We start from the raw sequence: 19,452 nt of genomic DNA, 5'->3' as shown, positions 1-19,452 counted from the left end.
AATATATGAAATAATTGATATAATATTTAAATTTTCGCACTTAGCTGTTCTTACCGCTCGCCCCCTTCATTCTCGCCCCCTTCATTCTCGCCCCCTTCATTCTCGCCCACCCTCTCTTTCTCTCTCTCTCTCTCTCTTTCTGATACATTAATTGCTTGTTTTCACAAGTACAATGTCGTATATCTTACTACCTGGGTAACTACATACTTTGTAAGAACATGGATAGGTCGCGCAATACATTTATCTGATATACATAATTCTTGCAGAAATGACATTCATTTACTGTCGACGCGTAGTATCATGTCCAAAGGTAAATTAGAGACAAATATAAAAATACAAATAATACTTACCGTTTCCTTCTAAAGACCGGAAGTTGTTCCAGATTTTTTAGTAGTGACATCTTTCGTAGTTGACGCGAACTTATCTATTCGACATGTACCGGTTTACTCGCGGTAACCGGTACTAACCCCAAACATGAAACCAAACACTTGATCGTACACAATTATCGAACTGTTTCACATGTGCACTTTTAAACAATTATGACAACTGAATAGAATATCACAAAGATTCACTAATAATATGTTATTTAAGTAGAATTACTCATAAATACACGCTCAAAATGGCAACTCACGAACCAATCGTCTCTGCTTGTGCGTTTACCAGTACTGCTGTAAACACTTGGTAGTCAAATTAACGACTATAATATTGAAAACTTGTCATGCTTCCTCATTACAACAAAAAATTAATCGATCAAGGAAACGATGGAAATTAATTATGCGTGAAAGTAGTCTATATTATATCATAAATATATATGATATGGAAATTAAAGATAGTCACGTTGTATGTTGAAATTGACTAGGGTATGTGAAATCCGGCAGTCACAGGTCGAAGCGCCACTAGTGTCATGGTCTTTTCCTGTTCACGCTCACTCCAAAGAAGACGTGAACGAAGTTTGTATGGTAAGGGACTCGAAGATTCGATAACTTTACCTATTCAGTTGTGTTAAAAAAAGTGATATCATTATATTGGCAACGTGCAAACGATAGTCGGTGATTAAAAACGTATAATACGTTCTACTATTTACTAGCTAAATATGTTTCGATTTGTACACGCGACCACATGGCCACATGTCTTCGTGTTATTCGTATACAAGTTTTTATATCAACAAAGTTGTGGTGTTTCATAGATAACAATGAGAGGACTTTGAAAACATTCAATTTCAAAGAAATAGCGTTGAACGTCTATATCGTTTCAATTATTCCGCGCTGTTACAATTTCTGTCAAACTTTACTAGTTATACAACTAAGCGATGTTTATACATATTTCTTTCTCTTTTTTTCGTTTTTTTTCTTTTTTTCCTCATTTCTATCAATGTACCGCGTTGATTGATATTCAACAAAAATAAACAGCGTTTGCAATATTTGAATCTGTTAAATGGAATATTTTTCAAATTTTCAATTTTTATATTCATTTTGCAGAATAATGAATATATTCTCTCTGTGATTTATGCACATAGTGCTAAAAATTGGCGATCTATGATTTTGCATTATTAATATACAATTTATATAAATAACACATATATAAGAAGTTTTTAATGATAACTTTTATTTTACAGATAAATCATGGCTGACATAGAAACGTATGATGATATAGTGGTACCTACCACTACAACTTTGCCTGTGGCACTTTCCGCTGAATTGCCAGAAATTAAATTATTTGGTCGTTGGAATTGCGATGATGTACAAGTGAACGATATGTCATTACAAGACTATATCGCTGTAAAAGAGAAAAATGCGAAATATCTACCACATTCTGCTGGACGTTATGCTGCGAAACGATTTCGAAAAGCTCAATGTCCCATAGTTGAACGTCTCACAAATTCTTTAATGATGCACGGAAGAAACAATGGGAAAAAGTTAATGGCAGTAAGAATTGTAAAACATGCCTTTGAAATAATTCACCTGCTAACGGGTGATAATCCTTTACAGGTAATGCATATATTATAGTCATTTTTTTTTTTGTAACCAACTATGGTTACTCTATTTTATATATGTACATATGTATATAAATAAGTAAAATTAGAATGAAAATGCATTTACACACGTTTATCTTTACGTTTATTACGTTTGTACGAAGGTTCTTGTGACGGCTATCATTAACTCAGGACCAAGAGAAGATTCCACGCGTATTGGTCGTGCTGGTACGGTTAGAAGACAAGCGGTGGATGTTTCTCCGCTACGACGAGTAAATCAGGCCATTTGGTTATTATGTACCGGTGCTAGAGAAGCCGCATTCCGTAACATTAAGACGATTGCCGAATGTTTGGCGGATGAACTCATTAATGCTGCCAAAGGTTCGTCTAATTCTTACGCGATTAAAAAGAAGGACGAACTCGAACGTGTTGCTAAATCTAATCGATAAACATGTTTATTTGTGAAAATATAAAATAAATGATATGTCTTTAAAGTGATTCTTGCTCTATATGTTTCCCGTCCTTGTCGTTCATATACTACACGTATAAGGATACATCATGATAAAAAAAGGATCGAATTGTTATTCGAATAAACATTATTTGATCTTCAATTTCATAATTTTGTCCGTTAACGAAATAACGAGCGAATTCTGTTGGAAGGCTAACGCAAAAGTGAACAAAATCAACAGGGAATGATTCGATTAAGATAAAGATGAAAGGGAGATAAACGATATTCAGAAATTGCATGATTCTTTAATTTGAACATACCAAGCGTAGTTGACAATTTATTGTCGAGATAGCGATGTTGTAGCAATGCAGTGTTACCACTACAGAAAATATATCGTATCGTATAATTTAGAGGTTGAGTCAAATCGGAAGTTGATCGCGTAATTGGTTTTTATTTCAGAGAAATAGGTTGTACGTGTACGATCATGTCAGGAGCATTGAAAAAGGTAACGTCTCTGTGTATAACATAATATAATTAGTAAATTGCTAAAATAATTGGATAATATCTCTTTCATTCTCGAAATGGTTCCGTCATTTCGTTCAAAACATAACCATACCTTTTTTTCATGTTCTGTTCAATAACAATATCTTTTTATTTATAGTCAACAAACTTAACTGGACTCGCTGTATCTGTGAATCCTCGTGTGGAACTTCGTGTATTGTATGAACGAATTTTACGGCTCGTGAATCAGATGCCACAAGACTACATTTACAGGAAATCTATCGAAAGTTTGATTAAGGAAAGGACCGATATTATATCACAGGTTATTTCTCACTTAAGGATTCTTAAATACTAGATATTTGGACGATATTTTTATTTCGAATCGAATTACCGATATAATATGTACATATCTGACGTTGCAGAATGAAAGCGTCCCTGCTATAGAAGAAAAGATAAACCAGGGACAAATCGAGGAACTAATAATTCACGCGAAAAACGAACTGAACTTGGCACAGGATATGTTTGAGTATAAGCCATGGGAAAGTCTGATGGAAAAAGCTCCACTGCATCAGTGGACTTGGCCCCCTCACAAATAATTTTAATTGTCTTTCAAATATTTGTACATAGTACTAAGCGAATAGCTTATCGGTTAATGTAATAGAATCATAGATTAAATTATACTTCCATGTAGCAACGCATTGTCAACGATCGTGTTTATTGTTGATAGCAAGTACGTATTTCCTAAAGCAAATAGTTGCTAATATGAGACAAGAATGAGCATTTAGTTGTGAAAAATCGATTTGCGTTCGATTAGTGTGAACTTGACGTGCGTAAAGACACGAGGTGTTGAGGTAAAGGATCGCAGAAGGAAGAAAATCGGATGATACATCACGATTCAAACATTTAGCGAAAAAAGGTGGCGAAATGTTGAACAGCTACGTCTAATTGTTGGAACATTAGAAAAAACGTCACATAACACACTCATATAGAAGGAATACGTTGAAAGGAATGCGGCAAGGATGAGATAGGTAGGGGAAGGGACAATGCTATGCGTTACATGGTTAGGTGAAAAGGATGGAGAGATAGTAGGCAGGTTGGTAGATAGATGAAAGACGAGCGATGGTAGGAGAACGGTTTTAACCAGTGTTCACAGGGGTGGGGATTCGAGGGCCGCCGTCGCCGCCGCCACCGTCGCTCAGTTCCGATTTCGCGTCGCGTTCGAGGATAAGGACCGCGCGGATCGCACTCTCTTTTGAGTCGTCTTACCATCTAAACGCACCGTGCAGTTCGACGATTTCGCTCTTTGTTTTCTCCTTCCTCTTTTCTCTTCTTTCCTCCTTTCTCTTTTTCCTCTTTTCCCATTTTTGCAACTATTTTCCCTCCTCTCCCTCACTTTGATCCTTCTCTCATCCTTATTCTATATCTTGTTCTTCCTGCTGCCATACCTACTTTCTCATTCGCTTTCTCGTCAGCCGATTTTCGTCTATCCTTAATCGTTCCCTATTGCCACGCTTAATCTCGTGGCAGACGTTCGCATACCGAAAGTACGATTATAGTCTCGCGAATTCGACATTTGAAATTTACCTAGTCGTCGGGGAAATTGCGCGTGTGCTACAGCGTACGATAACAGTCGATCTCTAGGAAGAGAGAAGTCGTACCGCACGGAGATACTCGCGACAGTGAATAATATCGTACAATTCGACTGTTACGTGTTGTTTGCTGTTTATTCTACGCTACCGCTAACTTTAATTAAGGCAAGTATATATGTACATGTAAATGTAATAACACCGAGAAAATGGTCGAAAAATGTGTATTTATCGCAATCATAGGGTCGATAAATTTTCAACTCCTATATTGACGAATAGGAGTGCGTTGCTTCCAGTTTTTCGTACGATGACAGGATTTTAAAGAACAGGAGCCATGAAATTCGAGATCGGTTCAAAAAATAAACGTTGTACGAATTTGTATCCTGACTGCTTAAGAATCGATGGCCTCCTTTCGAACGCAAAGACCTTTCGCGCGACGCGACGCAACAGAAATTTTAAAAGGCCGTGTATTCGAAATGGCCAACAAACACGGTGGGAGCATCATTCAGCAGATAAATGTGTACGGCAGATTCTACGATGGAGAACAATACTCGTGGAAAAAACCGTGTCCCTGTTCCCGTTCACGAGTACAATGCGTGTAATTTCGTTGATTGCGACGAAACGAAAGCGGTAGAGATATTAGCATCGGTCGAACAAACAGCGAGAACAGTCTCGCGGGAGATTCTCGAATCGTCGATCGTGGAAAGAATCCGTACGATCGCGGTCGGTTGTTGTCGCGAAAGATGGGAGAAATACGGAAAGAATAGACAAAATCGGCAGAAGATTAACGCGCCGTGACGTTGCCCCGTTAGATGCTTCCCGCTCGATGTATCTTTACCGAGAGACCACTAGCTTTGTTTACTCTTTAACGATTCCTGCAGCGCGACGTTTTCTCTTTCTCGTATCCGTTTTCCCCCTTTTTTTTTTCAATCCATAACCGCGACGCAGTTTTTGGAAAAAATCGAAGCACGAGGAATCGTTAAAGATCTTTCGTTTCATATATATCTCGAGAGGATGGTTCGAAGCTTCAATTTTTGTTCTACGACGCAGGTGAGAGGGATTGCAAATGAGCGTTGGTCGTTTTTCGCGCTAGCCATTCTGGCTTGGATTTCCGCTTAGGTTACAGCTTAGACGCGATTAAAACGTGCGTTTAAAAATCGAGCCAGAATATCGATACGTTTCACTGGGGACGCTTCGCCCCTTGATTTTTCCTTACCGGTACACTTTATCAGGGTGTCACATACAACAATAGTTTAGATTCGGACGTGGTACACTACGTAAGGATAATGCGATACGGAGCTATCCAAGGTTAATCGGCGGCGTTTTCTCGCGTGTTTTACGAACGAGAAAGCCGTGCGCTGAAACGGTCGATCGGCGCGTAGGAAAGTTTCGAAGAAGGAAATTTGGTTTGCGCGCGCCCTATATGATGTCGAGTTTGTTCGCGCAGTCGCAGCTGCATCGAATGCGTAAGCAAGCGTGTACTCGCCTATTTTGTGTATACGTCTACGGTAGCGCGTTAAGCGTAGTTTTCATTCGTTGCCTGTTAACGAAGCTTTCGCTCGGTAGTTTCCAATTAACGAGACGGTATCTCACGAACAACGAATCTCGAGTCGTAAAGCGACGGTCGTATTACTCTCCTCGCTTCCTTGAGAAAAGCGGTTCACTTCTCGCACGGAGGACTGTCGTATCTTCCATCCTTTCTCTTCTAACACTCGTAGTTTCTTCAATGCGCGGATGATTACGGTTCGTCTCGCTTCGTTTCATTTCGCTTCCCATCCGTTTCGTTTCTTTCGATTCCGTTCGACTAGACGCACAGTTTCGCACCGTCTTCTTTCCTCGATCAACATCGTTGGCAGTCTCATTGCCAATGGAGCCCATCCTCTTTCTTCTTTCCTTTCTTCTCTTTCAACGAAGGATATATTTAAAAGAGCCGTGTCGGAATATCAAATAAAATCATTCGGATCTTGAACGCATCGCTGTTCCTTCTTTGCGCAAACACAGCTTTCACTTCTCGCTGGTTCTTGCCATTTGCCCTTCAGCGTCGAGGACGTCACAATCCTCGTTGAATTATCGCGGCTGGGCATGCCATTCTTCGTCAGTCAGTGGATTATGGATTACGAGTAGCATTCGTAGTAGCTCTATTTCGGTTAAAGTCGATGTGTAGAATCGCGTTCGCGGACGATATCCATTGGGGAAAGAAAAATACGGCGAAATTTGACCGACTCCACGTACATATTTGCTTTCGAGGAATCGTGGATCCGCGCAACGCGCGCAGGAAGTTTCGCAACGAACGCTTCATCTCACGAAAGAATCGCACGTATGGGCGGGCGCGCGATTGACCTGGATTTTCGATGCTAGTTTCCCGGTAATGCGACAGCAGTCAAAGTACCGCGCGCAGCAATAACAGAGAGAATCGTGGTTCGAATGAGGTCAGTAGTCGAAAGTTGACGAGAGAATAACGATAGATACGACGACGATTACGATGGCAATAGCGATGACAACGCTGTGGCGATGACCACAAGGGCAAACAGCGAGTTAAGTCGAAGCTGAGGAAGGCAAAAAGACAAAATAGACGTATATCGCTTATACATTATATACTTGTTACTCGCTGTACGAGAAAGAAATGCTCGAAAAAAGTGGTGGTTCGGGAGAGTGATCGAAGGGCCTCCCCGGGCGTCGAATATTCCGCGAACTCCGAACATCGAATCGGCCGCGTTGTTCCCTCGATTACCGATCGCATCTATCTCTGCTTCGCGTCCGAAATGTTCCGTGCTCTCTTTCATTCTCGCATCGATACTCCCCCTTCTCTCTCTCTCTCTCTCTTCCTTCTCTCTTTTATTAACCGGTATGTAACTATACATATACTTAGCTCTCTCTTTACCGGTACACATTGCTCGACTGCTGCCACCACCAACACCATCATATAGATAACGCACACACGTCGTTCCCTCCCTTCTCTTTTCTCCGCCTTTCGCTCAATCGCTCTGCGAACCTTGCTACGTAGCTTTCCTTCCGCATACCAAAATTCCTGGGAAACGATGCTGAGAAAATAATTCCGAACGATGCCGCTTCTTTTTTTCGCTTTTGCGGCGTTCTTTCTTTTCTGGTTTCGTTCGGCTCGTTCGTTCGATCGAATCTCCGATCCACCGAGATTTTACGCTCCTGCTAGCCAACACGCATGCGCACAGGTGCGGCGAACGGAATAGGTGCGGCACAGTGCACTTGTGCGACTCTGACTGACCCAGATGCCTCGCGAATAAAACCCATCCGTACTCGTTCTCGATATCCTGCCGTTCTCTTCTATCTTTCTCCGACCCCTGCAACCCGTCCTCTTCCTACTTCTTCTTGTCTCCTTCTGCCTGCGAGCTTCCCACTAGGACCAAACCTCAGCCCTTCTCTCCTTTTCGTTTTAGCTGGCGCCCAGATCCAACAACCGCGGGATAATCGCTGTTCGATGTATTTTCCAAAAAGGAAGAGCTACGCGCTCGTTCGAGAAAATACGCGACGACGCAAATGCCCCATACTCCCGTACTCGTCGTTGCTGTCGTCGTCGTTTGTCACTTGCGTTTGATGCGTCAAACGATCCGATCGGGCGTATGCCTTGTCTAGGCGATTTTTGCGCGGGAACGCAACTTCGAACTAGAAACGTAGAACGAAAGAGCAAATGGCAAGACCGACAACGATCGGGCAGTTAAACGATAACCGGTTATGCGTTTCGTTCGCTCTCCTTCCGTGGAACTCGCCTTCGTTCCTGGATAGTGTTCGGCGCTTTTGCTTTCCCTTCTCTTTGTCCTCTATATTTCTTTCCGTCGTTCGTCGTTTCTCTGATCGATCTCGTCTTACGACGCTAACGCCAGTGCTCGATAAGCGAGCGCGAAGCGAGGAAAACGGATGACGAGCAACGGTCGTTGTAAGAAATTTTGCCGCGAAACGACGGAAGAGGAAGTGGCACGTACGAGCAAATACGGAAATCGTACACGGTCTATTACGGTGCCGCGTAATACATACGGCATTCGAACCGTTACGAGAGAAATCGAGGCGAAGGTCCGACGCGCAACATCGGTCTAGAGCCTGGGATCATGCGACTATTCGGCCAACGACTCACGTCCCGTGAAGCGAGCCAACGATCCACGACTAATCGCCGCTCTGTACCCGCTGTACGCTAGATTTTGCCGTGTCAGAGTCGAAACGATCGCTTCTCTCCTTTTTTCCACTTGCCCTCCTGTCGTTTTTCTCCTTTTCTTCTTGCGCTTGTTCCGTTGCGTTGATTCGGCTAGGAATAGGCCACGAGTGCAACGCGACGTCGACATCGATTCGTGTTTTGTCCTATCGCGGCAACTGACGGCATTCTCCCGCCATTCTTCCCCTTCTCCGGACTGGTTTATCAACTTTCGGATTCCTTCCGCGGATTCTTCCGTTTACGTTCTCGTCGATCGAATTTCGGTCATGAAACGCGTTCTCGACTTCGAAAGCAAAGAGAGAACGCGCAAGATGAGAACAGGCTGACAGTTATCGCTCGTCCGCTCTCACCGGATATACTGGATCGAACTTGTCCTGAAAGACTCTCTTTTTCACACGTGGACCGCGACCTCGATCCGATTTCATCTACGGCGTGCTTCAATTTCTCTCTCTCTCTCTCTCTTGCTGTCTTCTTCTTCTTCTTCACCTCCCATACATACATGGATGCAGGAACGCTCTCATCCGATTTTCCGATCGCTACCGGTCGGACTAATTGGGCTATTGGCGGCAATCGCTGCGGCGATAGACGAAGGTCGAGGAAGCGTTACGGCAAAGATGACGACGACGAAGATGCCTCTCGGCACAGCTTTCTCCTTGCTTTTACGCAACAACGTCGGGAACGTTGCTCGAAAGATGGAATACTCGTTTAGCGGGAAAACAGTAGGCGTGTAAATTTACTCGCCGTGATCGTATTTATCGTCGCGTCTATTCGAGCGTGCTGCGACTACTTGAGATCGAGCTGGTCGATTTTTCGAAGAAGACGAGCAACGCGCACGCAGTATATGCCGCTGGCCGTCGATTTATCGAGACTCTTGCACTAATTCGAACCCGTTAGGCAAAACCGTTACCGCTGGTATCGAGCACGAGTTGGTCTTCTGTTCGGTTCGCGCAGTTCGTCTCCACGAACGAGAAGCATTTCGTTGGCTCGACCAACGCTATGCCAAGTAGAACGAAATATGAGTGAAAAGCAAGAAAGGCGGGGAAGGCAGACGAGGCAGAAGAAAGCGAGGATGATGAAATTACAAAGAATTTTAGGAAGCGCCGAATGCACGGACGATGGAGGATCGGTCGCGGTTCTCGTAGCTGCAGCGAGGACGCCGCAGGGTCGTCGAGATGGGCAACAATGGGAGCAGTTCTCGAGATCAGCAAGCTGCGTCCGTGTGTTCGAACGGGCTGACCGTGCCGGATGGAGTAAATCGGGGTTGGTCTCAGTCCTTCCCTCGGGAATTAACGAGACATCGGTCGCAGCCAACCGCTGCGCGCAAGGTCCTCCCCGAGCCACCGAATCAGAGGTTACGCGCCACCGACAACGGAAGTATCATACAGAACGGTGGAACGATCAGTGGTCGCAGAGCACCGACGTTCGCGTCGTCTCGCGACCTCACCAAGGTGAAACTCGTCGTTAATTAGTAGAAAACGAACGCGACCTAGAAAATCATGCGTCATTGCCTTGACCGTCTTTCTGTTGCAGCGTACCAACGATCCTTCGTTTCGGGAGAGAAGCGGTTCCGCGTCGAACCTCGTCCAACCCTGTTCGAGAAGGATCGATCGGCACTGCTGTCGCTATCGAGCCGATTCGAGTCGGCCAGATGCGAACACCAGTGCCGGCAATCTGAAGAAGTTTGGCAGCGAGCCTGACCTTCGTTGTTCTCCGGATCTGGTCTATCCTCCGACCCCGGGCCGCTCCGATTTATCGAGCAACTCGATCGACAGGCAAGAGACAATCCCGCCATCATCCAGCTGTTACCGCTACGGCAAGGAATCCAAAGAACGACTCGAAAGCGTATACAAACCTAGGAAAAAGTACAAAGCTCCTGCTCCGCCGGCATCTCCCGCCTGTCCTAGTCTGCACGGAGACTCCTCGCGAGATGTCGACTCCCGCTTCTATCCGCACGCGCATTTCCATTCCCATCCTCATTCTCATGCTCATCAAGTCGAACACCATCACCATCGTTCGCAAGTTCAACCGCCTCCACGAAGATCCCGCCTGTTTAAGACTCGCGCCGAATCGAAGAAAGCCCAAATCACCTGGCAGCTATCACCGTCGTCCGACTGCGATCGCGAACGATCGCGACCCACGCAAAGAGACGCGCCCAACCATTGGAACGGCGCCCCTCGTCCCTCTCGGACGACCCAGCATTCCGACAACGACGAGGTCGTTGCGGATGCAGTTCCTGTTAACCGGCACGATCGCGATCGCCCGAACGTCGACGAACATCGCCACCATCGTTCTAGACTGTCCGATCACGGAAAGAACACGCTGCAAAGAAGCATCAGTAGCCCAGAGTTTCAAGCGGAGTTGATTCGAGTGGCCAAAAGAGTCCGTGACAAGTTAGATTCCAGCGGAACGGCGTTCGACGAATCCACGCATGATCGTCGGGGCGACACTTTCGACGCGGAAACGGTCGGCCTTGTCGATCAACGATCGAGTCGTCGACGTAACGAGATCGAAGATGGGCGAGAGAATCGCGACGACGGTAAGGAACGGGATCAACGCGGTCGATCCTTGGATTCAGTCAACGTTATCGAAACGGGCAATCGCGAAACAGAAGGAGGCGTCGACCGCGATGCGATCGCTAAATCGAACCGACGTCGTCGAACCTACGAAAGCCCGGCATCGAGGGATCGGTCAGCGAACGACGCGGTTGATGTTGTCAACAGTTGTTGCAAGTCGACCGAAGGGCGACCGTGGCAGCATCAGCAGCAAAATTTGGATCCTGGCAGCAGACGAGACGATGACCGTCGGTCGAAGATCGTTTCGACGAAACAACCGCCCGATCAAAAGTGGCCAGACGTCGCGATAGCCGAGAAATCCGAAGCGCGATCGCTAGGCAACGAGTACGTCGGAGAAACGGGCAACTCCGCCCCGAACGAACGATCGGAGGATCGAGAACACAATCAATCGTAAGTTGCTTTTCGCGACTCGTTGACGGTTCCAACCGTCGATGGTTTCCTCTTTCGATAACGTACGCGATAACTTGCACCTGTATTCGTTGTCCGTTAGATCTGCCTCGACGACGCCAAAGACCTTTTACTTCGGCATGAACGAGGGTTCGGCTGCGGAGACTCGAGGCCACCAGGACCAAGATATCGAGGGAAAGTTCGAGTCCGAGGTCAAGTTTCTGCATCGCGATCAAGCAGACGGCCGACCTTCCTTCGTCGCGGATGCGACTGATGACATGGATGATAATGTGAGTGGTCGATCGCTCGATCTGCTCTTTTTCTTCTCGTTCGTTCCACGAACCGACCGGCGATACATTTTCAGGAAAGAAACGTGGTGGAAAATATCTCGCTGAAGCTGCGTCCCACCTTGCCGAAGAAGCAGTTGGAAATTCCGCGATTTTCGCCATCTGCTGCTTGGAGATTGCTTTCGACGTTGGAAACACCGGGCCCGAGTATGAGCACCGCCAGCGAAGAAATCCCGGTTCGTAGTCGTAACGTTTTTGTTCGTTGATCGATCGTCACCTTCCCGTTTCGATCCGGTTCGATTCCGGTTGAAACCGCGAATGTCGTCGGGCGTTCGTTTCTCTTTTAGGTGCTGTTCGAGGAGCGAATAGAGCGGCTCTCGAGGCCACCACCACCTTTCCCTCTGTCTTTGGGACCCCGCAGTTGGCACGACAAGTCCGGAGATTCCGGGATATCGGGGGATGCCGGAGCCGGCAACGAAGACTCGTTCGACGTTAGTACGATCAACAGGATGAAAACGACCGTGACGAGGCCCACTTGGACGCCGCAACAGGATTTGGGAGAGGAGTCGAGCAGCGACGCCGGCGTCGACTCGCCGCCGCCTTTATCCACTCCGTTGAAATATCATTCTCCGCGAGCGCACGTCTTCTCCCTCTCGTTGCCCAGAGACGAAGCCAGGACGACGACGTGTCTCTACGCTCCGGAAACCAAGACCAGGGAGGCGTCTGCGTTCAATTCGCTTCAGAAGCTGAAGAGATCGGTTTCGGGAGCTTTCGGTATAGGTTCCCACGAACATCAGAGAAAATGTACTCGCGACGTTCTCGACGATAACTGGTTGTTATCGACCAGCGCGCCAACCTCGTTGCAGCACAATCGCGGCCGCATCGAACCGGCGCGGATTTCGCCCTCGATTTGGCAGCCGTTTCCGTATCGAGATCGCGTCGCTCGACGCGTTCAACGTTCGCGCGATAGCGACGACGACGATAACGACGACGACGACGTCGATGACGAAGACGAAGACAACAACGACGGCGTTAATGGGATCGATGATGATTTGACAGAAGACGTCGACGACGAACGAGACTCGCGAATCAATCAGGCGATCGACCGCGATGCTAAAGTCAAAGAAAATGATTTTCCAGTTATCCTGAAGCCTCCGTCTTTTTCGTATCTTATGCCTGGCGGTCACGTTATGTATCTACCGGAGACTAACGAAACGGAACACCGAGCGCAGCATTTAAGGAGTAGAAAAATCGGTTCTACCGATTACGCGGAAACCAGCACGATCAATCGCGAGCAAAATAGCGAGGAACAAGGTGAATGTCAGGCTGAAATCGCGGCTTTTCGATTAAACGCGTACAAGAATGCCGATCGAAACAGCAACATCGACGTAGACAACGACGATAACAAGGAAGACCGAGTCGAGAAGGCGCACGAGCGCGAGGAAGAAGACGAAGAGGAGGAGGAAATAGAAGAAGATGACGACAACGAGTACGAGGACGAAGACGAGGACAAAGTCGGCAACGTATCGAAACGACGATGTAAAAGATTGAAAAGTCGCATTGGCGGCAACGATTCCAGAGGTCTTAACGAGCTTTCGACTTGTCCCGAGCCACGCGAGAATGTCAGTCAGCCAAAGCAAAGGAGAACGTTCTTGTCTTCTGCGAACGACGACCAAGAAACGCGGACTTCCAACTTCGACGCGATCGGAGAATCGAAACCGCAAAGGAAGAATAATTCGAAAAGCAGAAGGTTCACTTTTCAGTCGACGGTTAGACAGATAGAAAGACGTCGATTAGCCGAGAAGCTATCGAGGGAGGCCGAAGCGAAAGAACGGCAGAGAAAGGGCGAACTCGAAGCGATGCGCAAAGTGGAGGAAGAGTTTCAACGAAAACGCGCGAAAGAAAAAGCGAGTATCAGACAACAGTTGCGTCTTTTCAAAGAAATGGAAGAGAATTTCAAGTAAGTATGACCCCGACTCTGGGCTGAAAACGACGAGTCAACGTGCCTTGCATACGCAACAATACATACCTATCGTGCTACAACTCGATATCTCGAGATCGTTCGTTGTTGCAGTAGCCTGCCGACCCCCGACTGGGATGGTTCGCAGTTGTCTCGTGCCGATCCGGACGGCGCGCCTTCCTCCACCGCATCCTCTCCTACTTCGTTGCCAATTGGGAACTCGTCCACGATCGCACCTGGCAAACGTTCTATCGGTGACTCGGATTCGACTAAACAACTTCGTGCCGAGCGAAAAGACTATCGACCAAAGTATTACGATTGGTCACCGGATACCTGTAATCATTTAGACAATCACAGACAGACAACTGTTCATCCAAAGATAGTTTGCGACATTCCGAAAAGTTCGCACGTTTTCGTCGACGCGAACGTTCAACCTGGCAAGCCACCAATTGCGTCCAATTCTACTCCAAAGTCGGACAATTATAGGTAAGACTGATTTGTTGAAACGATATACCTTTCTTCCTCTCTCTCTCTCTCTCTCTCTCTCTCTCTCCTTTCCTCTCCTTCTGTTTCATTCGAGACGTTACGTTTCTCTCGTAGGAAAGATTTCGCGCACGGCACCGTGGCAACTAAAACCTCTTTCGCGAGTAGCGACAGCGAACTGTCCCAATCGAACACGAGGCCGCATTCCAGGCAAAACAGAATCAAGAGCAAACCCCATCGACCTAGGTAGGTTCGAGCATACGGAATCTCGATTTCCTGGTGAACCGAAAGCTTAGAAAATAAAAGCGCTTTCTTCGCCGTTTGCGTCCAATCGCGTTGGTATCGATCTTTTATATGGACTCCGTAGCATACGATACCTATACGGTACCTATGCTTACGATTCTTAACGGGATCCTGTTTCGTTCGTGTTCCATTCACGATCGTTGATCGTTTCGTGGAATTTTTAAGCTGGGCATGATACAGAAATAATCCTAACGCCTCTAGTCATCTAACAACGCTTCATTAGAGCTAAGTTGATATCGTGCATGAATCCGCGACAGCAGAGTCTAGCGAATCGACGACTCGTTTCGAAGAAAGAGCGTTCGAACGATCGATCGATACATATACATGTATTTTTTCGAATTCTACTGCACCGCGTTAAACAACGACCAAACGAGTCTCGCGATTCGCAAGCCGAAAACAGACAAACGCTTAACCGAAGACACGAATCGTCGAATCGCTCGAATTTTTTCGTCAAACGCCAAGAGCGAGACAGTTGGAACGAAGACAAACAGCGAACGAACGTTGAGAGCAGGTCCGGTAGTCCAGTACGAAGCGTGGCCGCAGCAACCGCATCCGAGGAAGATTTGTCGCTGCTGGTAGAATCAACGAGACATCCAAGGAATCCTACCCACGATTTTATACTAACCGGAGTGCAACCGTTTTCGAAGCGAAAAACATACAAGCCGATTTCCTTCAATCCTCGTCCACCTCCGCCCATTCCGAGCTAATCTCCCGTTTTTTAACCAACATTTTTCGTGACAGTATCGAGAATATGTTGCGAAACATACCATTTTCTACGTTTACTACGACTCTATATATATTGTTATTATGTATATAACGCGGTGTATATATGTAATATATAATGGAATAAAATATCATCTTGTTTTTACAACGTGCTTTCCGATTTCGAATGTGGCGGCGGTTACAGTCGAGTTTAGTCGAACTCGTCGCGCATGCGCAGAAAGCTAATCGCAACTACAACCGATCGAACCGTACCTCGTTCTGTCTGTTGCTCAAATTCGTTTATATTTCCTACTACGATGGATTATTCTGATGAAACGGGACGATTCAACGACACTGAATCGTCGACGTCGAATCGTCGACATATAATCGACTGTCTGTCCAGCGTAGGATCTAAAACCATTCGTAAGTCGACACCGTCGAGCGCGCTCATGTATGTACTGATTTATATCATCGTATTTTCCTATTCTTCACACGCTTTTTCATGTTTTTCTAATCTCTATCTAAAGACGTAGCGAATTCGAATCTTTGATATCGGATAGCAGCGACGAGGAAGAAAAAGCAACGATCGACCAGCTGGAGAAAGCAACGCGATCGAAAACCGGTAAAGACACAACCGATCCCCCTCCAGCCGACACGGCCATTTTCGAAGACACGGACGAGGCACGTCTCACCGAAATTTCTGTTCTATCTCCTCTTCCATTTTCGAAAACGTCGAATCAAACAAACCGGTGATCAAAGCTGCGCGTTAAGTGTTTCGTCTTTCTTTCCCCAGATAATTCTATCGATGATTTGGAACAACAGTCATCTTGGCGCCGCTTATTATAACATCGTTACGTCCGAACTATTCATTTTGGAAGACACGATGGACGACGTTGAACGTTTCGACGTAACGAATGCTCTGTATAGGCAATGTTTGCCCCGTTACGTGATTACGAACGCTGCAGCGCCCGCTGCTTTTACCAATGCTATAAAAAAGATATTGACGACGGAAGCATCGAACGAGGAAACGAATTCGTTCGATTCGCGCGGTACCGTGCGTAACGCCGTGTTGAAAGTAACCTGCAAAAAGGAGCATAACTACGAACGGTGTTCTCACAGGGTGAGATGCCTTCGACTCGACTCGGAGCCGAAGAACGCCAATAACGTGGACAGACTAACCTTTTTGAATACTATACTCAATTTTAAATGCTGCGCGATGATACACGCGTTGGGTTCGCTCTTGCTGTTCATTGACAAACACTGGAACAATATCGCGTTGGATCCGTCCGGAAAACCGTCCTTCGTATCGCTTAATTACCTCAACCTGTAAGTTGAAATCGCTTTCCTTCCACTCTCTCATCGTCCGCAATTTTTTCCATTCTATTCGGTTTTATATTTTTGCGGAACAAGTCGAGATTTGGTCATAATGGACGAGGACACTTACAAGGCGCTGAATATCGTCCAAGCCAGAGATCACCCGAGTCTTTTTAAATTTGGCAAAACAAGCACAACGATGAAAGGAATCAGTTTATTCTCGTTACTGAATCGTTATTGCCATTCCAGACCGGGAGTTCAATTCCTGTGGTAAATTCTAGTTTATCTACTGTTAGTTGCATATGTTCGCGGGAGACACCCGGTTGTCCTATTGTTTTTGTTTGTATCTGTAACCGCAGGAAGACGCTACATCATCCGACGCGGAACATCGCCGTATTAGAGCAACGATTAAACGCTGTCGAATTTTTTCTGAATTCGAAGAACCAGAGCGTTGTCGAGAATTTGTCGTCTTGCTTAAGGCACGTATATCGTTTGACCAACACCGTGCTTGCCTGTTGTTCCGGACCGCAAGCCAAGCCATCCAATTGGTACAAATTGCACAAGGTTCGATTCTTTGTTCCGATTCCTTTAGTTGCTGAATCCAGTTATAAACGATATGCGAACGATCCTTGCGCCTTGCTCGATCAGTCAAACGGTTTCATTTGCTTTTTCAGACCATTTCGCACGTAATTTGTATCGCGGACATATGCGAAGAATACGCAGGACGAATAGAACTGTTTAGGCAAATAGCCGAAAGTATCACGAGCGAGATGCAATACGTTAAGTACTTTATCGAATACATAGTGGATTTTGGCGAGAGCAGACGCGAAAGCAAGCTGGTGGTTAAACCGAATGTCGACCCCTTGCTGGACGAACGTGCGTGCAAGATTTATCTTGATTGTTTCTACGAATTGTTAATCGTAATCGTAATCAGAGCCTCTTGATTCACAGTGAATAATGTGCGACGTACTCTGCCCGAATTGCTTACGCAAATGGGAGAGAAAGATATGCGAGAGCATCTTCCATCTTCTGTCACCGGTTGTAACATGCTATATTTGCCAAATATTGGCTACGTTTTAGCGATAAACGAGTGGAATCCGACTCCGCCGACGAAAGACGCTACTTACCCTGGTTTGGAATTCAAATTCAGCATTAATCAGGTGCATTATTACAAAAGTTCTTCGGCGAAAGGTCGGTGTCTCGCTTTTACGAACCAAGCTTTTACACTTGTTCATTCTCATTCGGCTGATTTATTCTAGAACTAGACGAGACCGTGGGTGATATCATATTGAAAATAGCCGTTCGGCAGAATCATATCGTACAAAAGTTAATACGATACATAAAGAAACACACAGGAACAATTTTACGCACGATTCAACTGTGCGCCGAATTGGACACGTAAGTACCCGTAATCGCAACCAAAGGTCGTACAAACAATTCGATGGTTAACACGCACTGCTCGATCGTTATAGTTTATTGGTGTTTTATAAAGTGGCGCGCGATTATAACTATGTCAGACCAAACGTGACCGAGTCAAAGATCATAAATGTGGTCGAAGGACGGCATCCGCTGATGGAATGCGCGACGACGTTCGTGCCAAACGACATACGTTCGGGGGAAGGTGCAAGTTTAATCAAAGTTTTAACAGGACCAAATTCTTGCGGCAAAAGCGTATACCTAAAACAGATTGGACTCGTAGTGTTCATGGCTCATATAGGTTGTTACGTTCCTGCAAGAACCGCGACGATAGGGACGATATCTCGTGTTCTGACTCAAATGTCGAACACAGAAAGCATCGGACTGAACGCGAGTTCGTTTCTACAGAATCTTCGGCAGGTAGGCGAGCGGTGTACGTTTCCCTGGATCGAATCGAAAAAAAAAACGAGTTTGCATTTCAGATAAACGTGGCTCTACGCGCATCTACGTCAGATTCGATCGTAATATCGGACGAATTAGACAGAGGAACGTCCGAAATTAGCGGATTGTCGCTGGTTGCAGCCGTACTGAACACGTTCGCCGAAAGAGGTTCGAACTGTCCTCACGTGTTTGCCGCGACGCACGCGTATAACGTACTTGCGTTACTGCCTCAAACTCCTGTAATCGAGACTCAGGTGAGAGAAAACATCTTTGTCGATAGTTTGTACTCGTATACCCCCTCTCTTCCCTTTCCTCTTCCCTCCCTTTCTATTTTTTCCTTCCTTTGGAATACAGACGTTCGAATGCGTGATCGACCAAGATGAATCACTGGCTTTTCTCTACCGTCTGACCAACGGTAGCACAAAGCGCAGTTTCGCGCATTACGTAGCGAGAATCGCGGAACTGGAAGAAGACGTTGTTAAGCGAGGATTGTTGGTAATTAAGCACTATTATACTATATACAGGATTATACGAATATACTTATAATTCGATGAATCGCAGGTATTCCAGAAGATAAAACAACACGATTTACCATCGAGTATTCATTGTCGTATCGATAGGTAAAATAGTTCGTACGCGCAGCATCGTAAAATATGTAATTATCGAGAGTGTTTGATTTTAGAATGAAACGTATCGTCGATCGATTCAGAGGGGACGACGATTTAGATTTGGAGGAACTAAAAACACTAGTGCGGCAAGCTGTGTTTCCGAAATAATCGCAGGCACCTCGATTCGAATAAAACAGTCGTCTGCTACGAAGACCAATCGTTACAGCGACAAATAAATAAAACATCTTTGTATTTTATACGTAAAGGAATAAAAATAAAACGAGTTAAAAT

The 19,452-nt window shown here is 45.8% G+C and overlaps 4 protein-coding genes across 5 annotated transcripts in view; 3 read left to right on the top strand and 1 right to left on the bottom strand.

Moving 5' to 3' along the window:
* The window catches only part of LOC117230945 (zinc finger protein 608), a 33,153-nt gene extending 32,467 nt beyond the window's left edge, over positions 1-686 (bottom strand). The window contains exon 1 of one of the 2 annotated variants that reach the window (XM_033488897.1): positions 351-686. The gene's annotated coding sequence lies outside the window, so the exon portion shown is untranslated. The remainder of the gene's footprint in view (positions 1-350) is intronic. The other variant, XM_033488901.1, reaches the window with a different exon arrangement.
* A 173-nt stretch (positions 687-859) lies between these two features.
* Positions 860-2,470, top strand: LOC117230964 (40S ribosomal protein S5). Its single transcript, XM_033488952.1, has 3 exons — positions 860-959; positions 1,616-1,988; positions 2,137-2,470. Exons 2-3 carry the CDS (start codon positions 1,623-1,625, stop codon positions 2,419-2,421), a joined length of 651 nt encoding a protein of 216 aa, XP_033344843.1. The 5' UTR covers positions 860-959; positions 1,616-1,622; the 3' UTR covers positions 2,422-2,470.
* Positions 2,471-2,766: 296 nt separating this feature from the next.
* On the top strand, positions 2,767-3,626 carry LOC117230966 (NADH dehydrogenase [ubiquinone] 1 alpha subcomplex subunit 5). Its single transcript, XM_033488955.1, has 3 exons — positions 2,767-2,925; positions 3,082-3,243; positions 3,344-3,626. Exons 1-3 carry the CDS (start codon positions 2,905-2,907, stop codon positions 3,515-3,517), a joined length of 357 nt encoding a protein of 118 aa, XP_033344846.1. The 5' UTR covers positions 2,767-2,904; the 3' UTR covers positions 3,518-3,626.
* Positions 3,627-4,120: 494 nt separating this feature from the next.
* LOC117230968 lies at positions 4,121-19,432 on the top strand. The gene is given in 20 exon segments (XM_033488957.1): positions 4,121-4,675; positions 9,782-10,135; positions 10,218-11,650; positions 11,751-11,937; positions 12,012-12,170; positions 12,282-13,894; positions 14,009-14,380; positions 14,495-14,633; positions 15,145-15,382; positions 16,186-16,708; positions 16,793-16,966; positions 17,056-17,260; positions 17,371-17,572; positions 17,648-17,887; positions 17,956-18,094; positions 18,169-18,532; positions 18,595-18,807; positions 18,908-19,048; positions 19,115-19,173; positions 19,236-19,432. Coding segments are annotated over 19 exon segments (6,771 nt in total). The 5' UTR covers positions 4,121-4,675; positions 9,782-9,859; the 3' UTR covers positions 19,330-19,432.
* The last annotated feature ends 20 nt before the right edge of the window (positions 19,433-19,452 follow it).

The sequence above is a fragment of the Bombus vosnesenskii genome, unplaced genomic scaffold, assembly GCF_011952255.1.
Source record: "Bombus vosnesenskii isolate JDL3184/JDL3185 unplaced genomic scaffold, Bvos_JDL3184-5_v1.1 scf7180000013270, whole genome shotgun sequence".
In the NCBI taxonomy this organism is placed as follows: domain Eukaryota; kingdom Metazoa; phylum Arthropoda; class Insecta; order Hymenoptera; family Apidae; genus Bombus; species Bombus vosnesenskii.
This window is presented reverse-complemented; position numbering and strand designations above follow the sequence as displayed.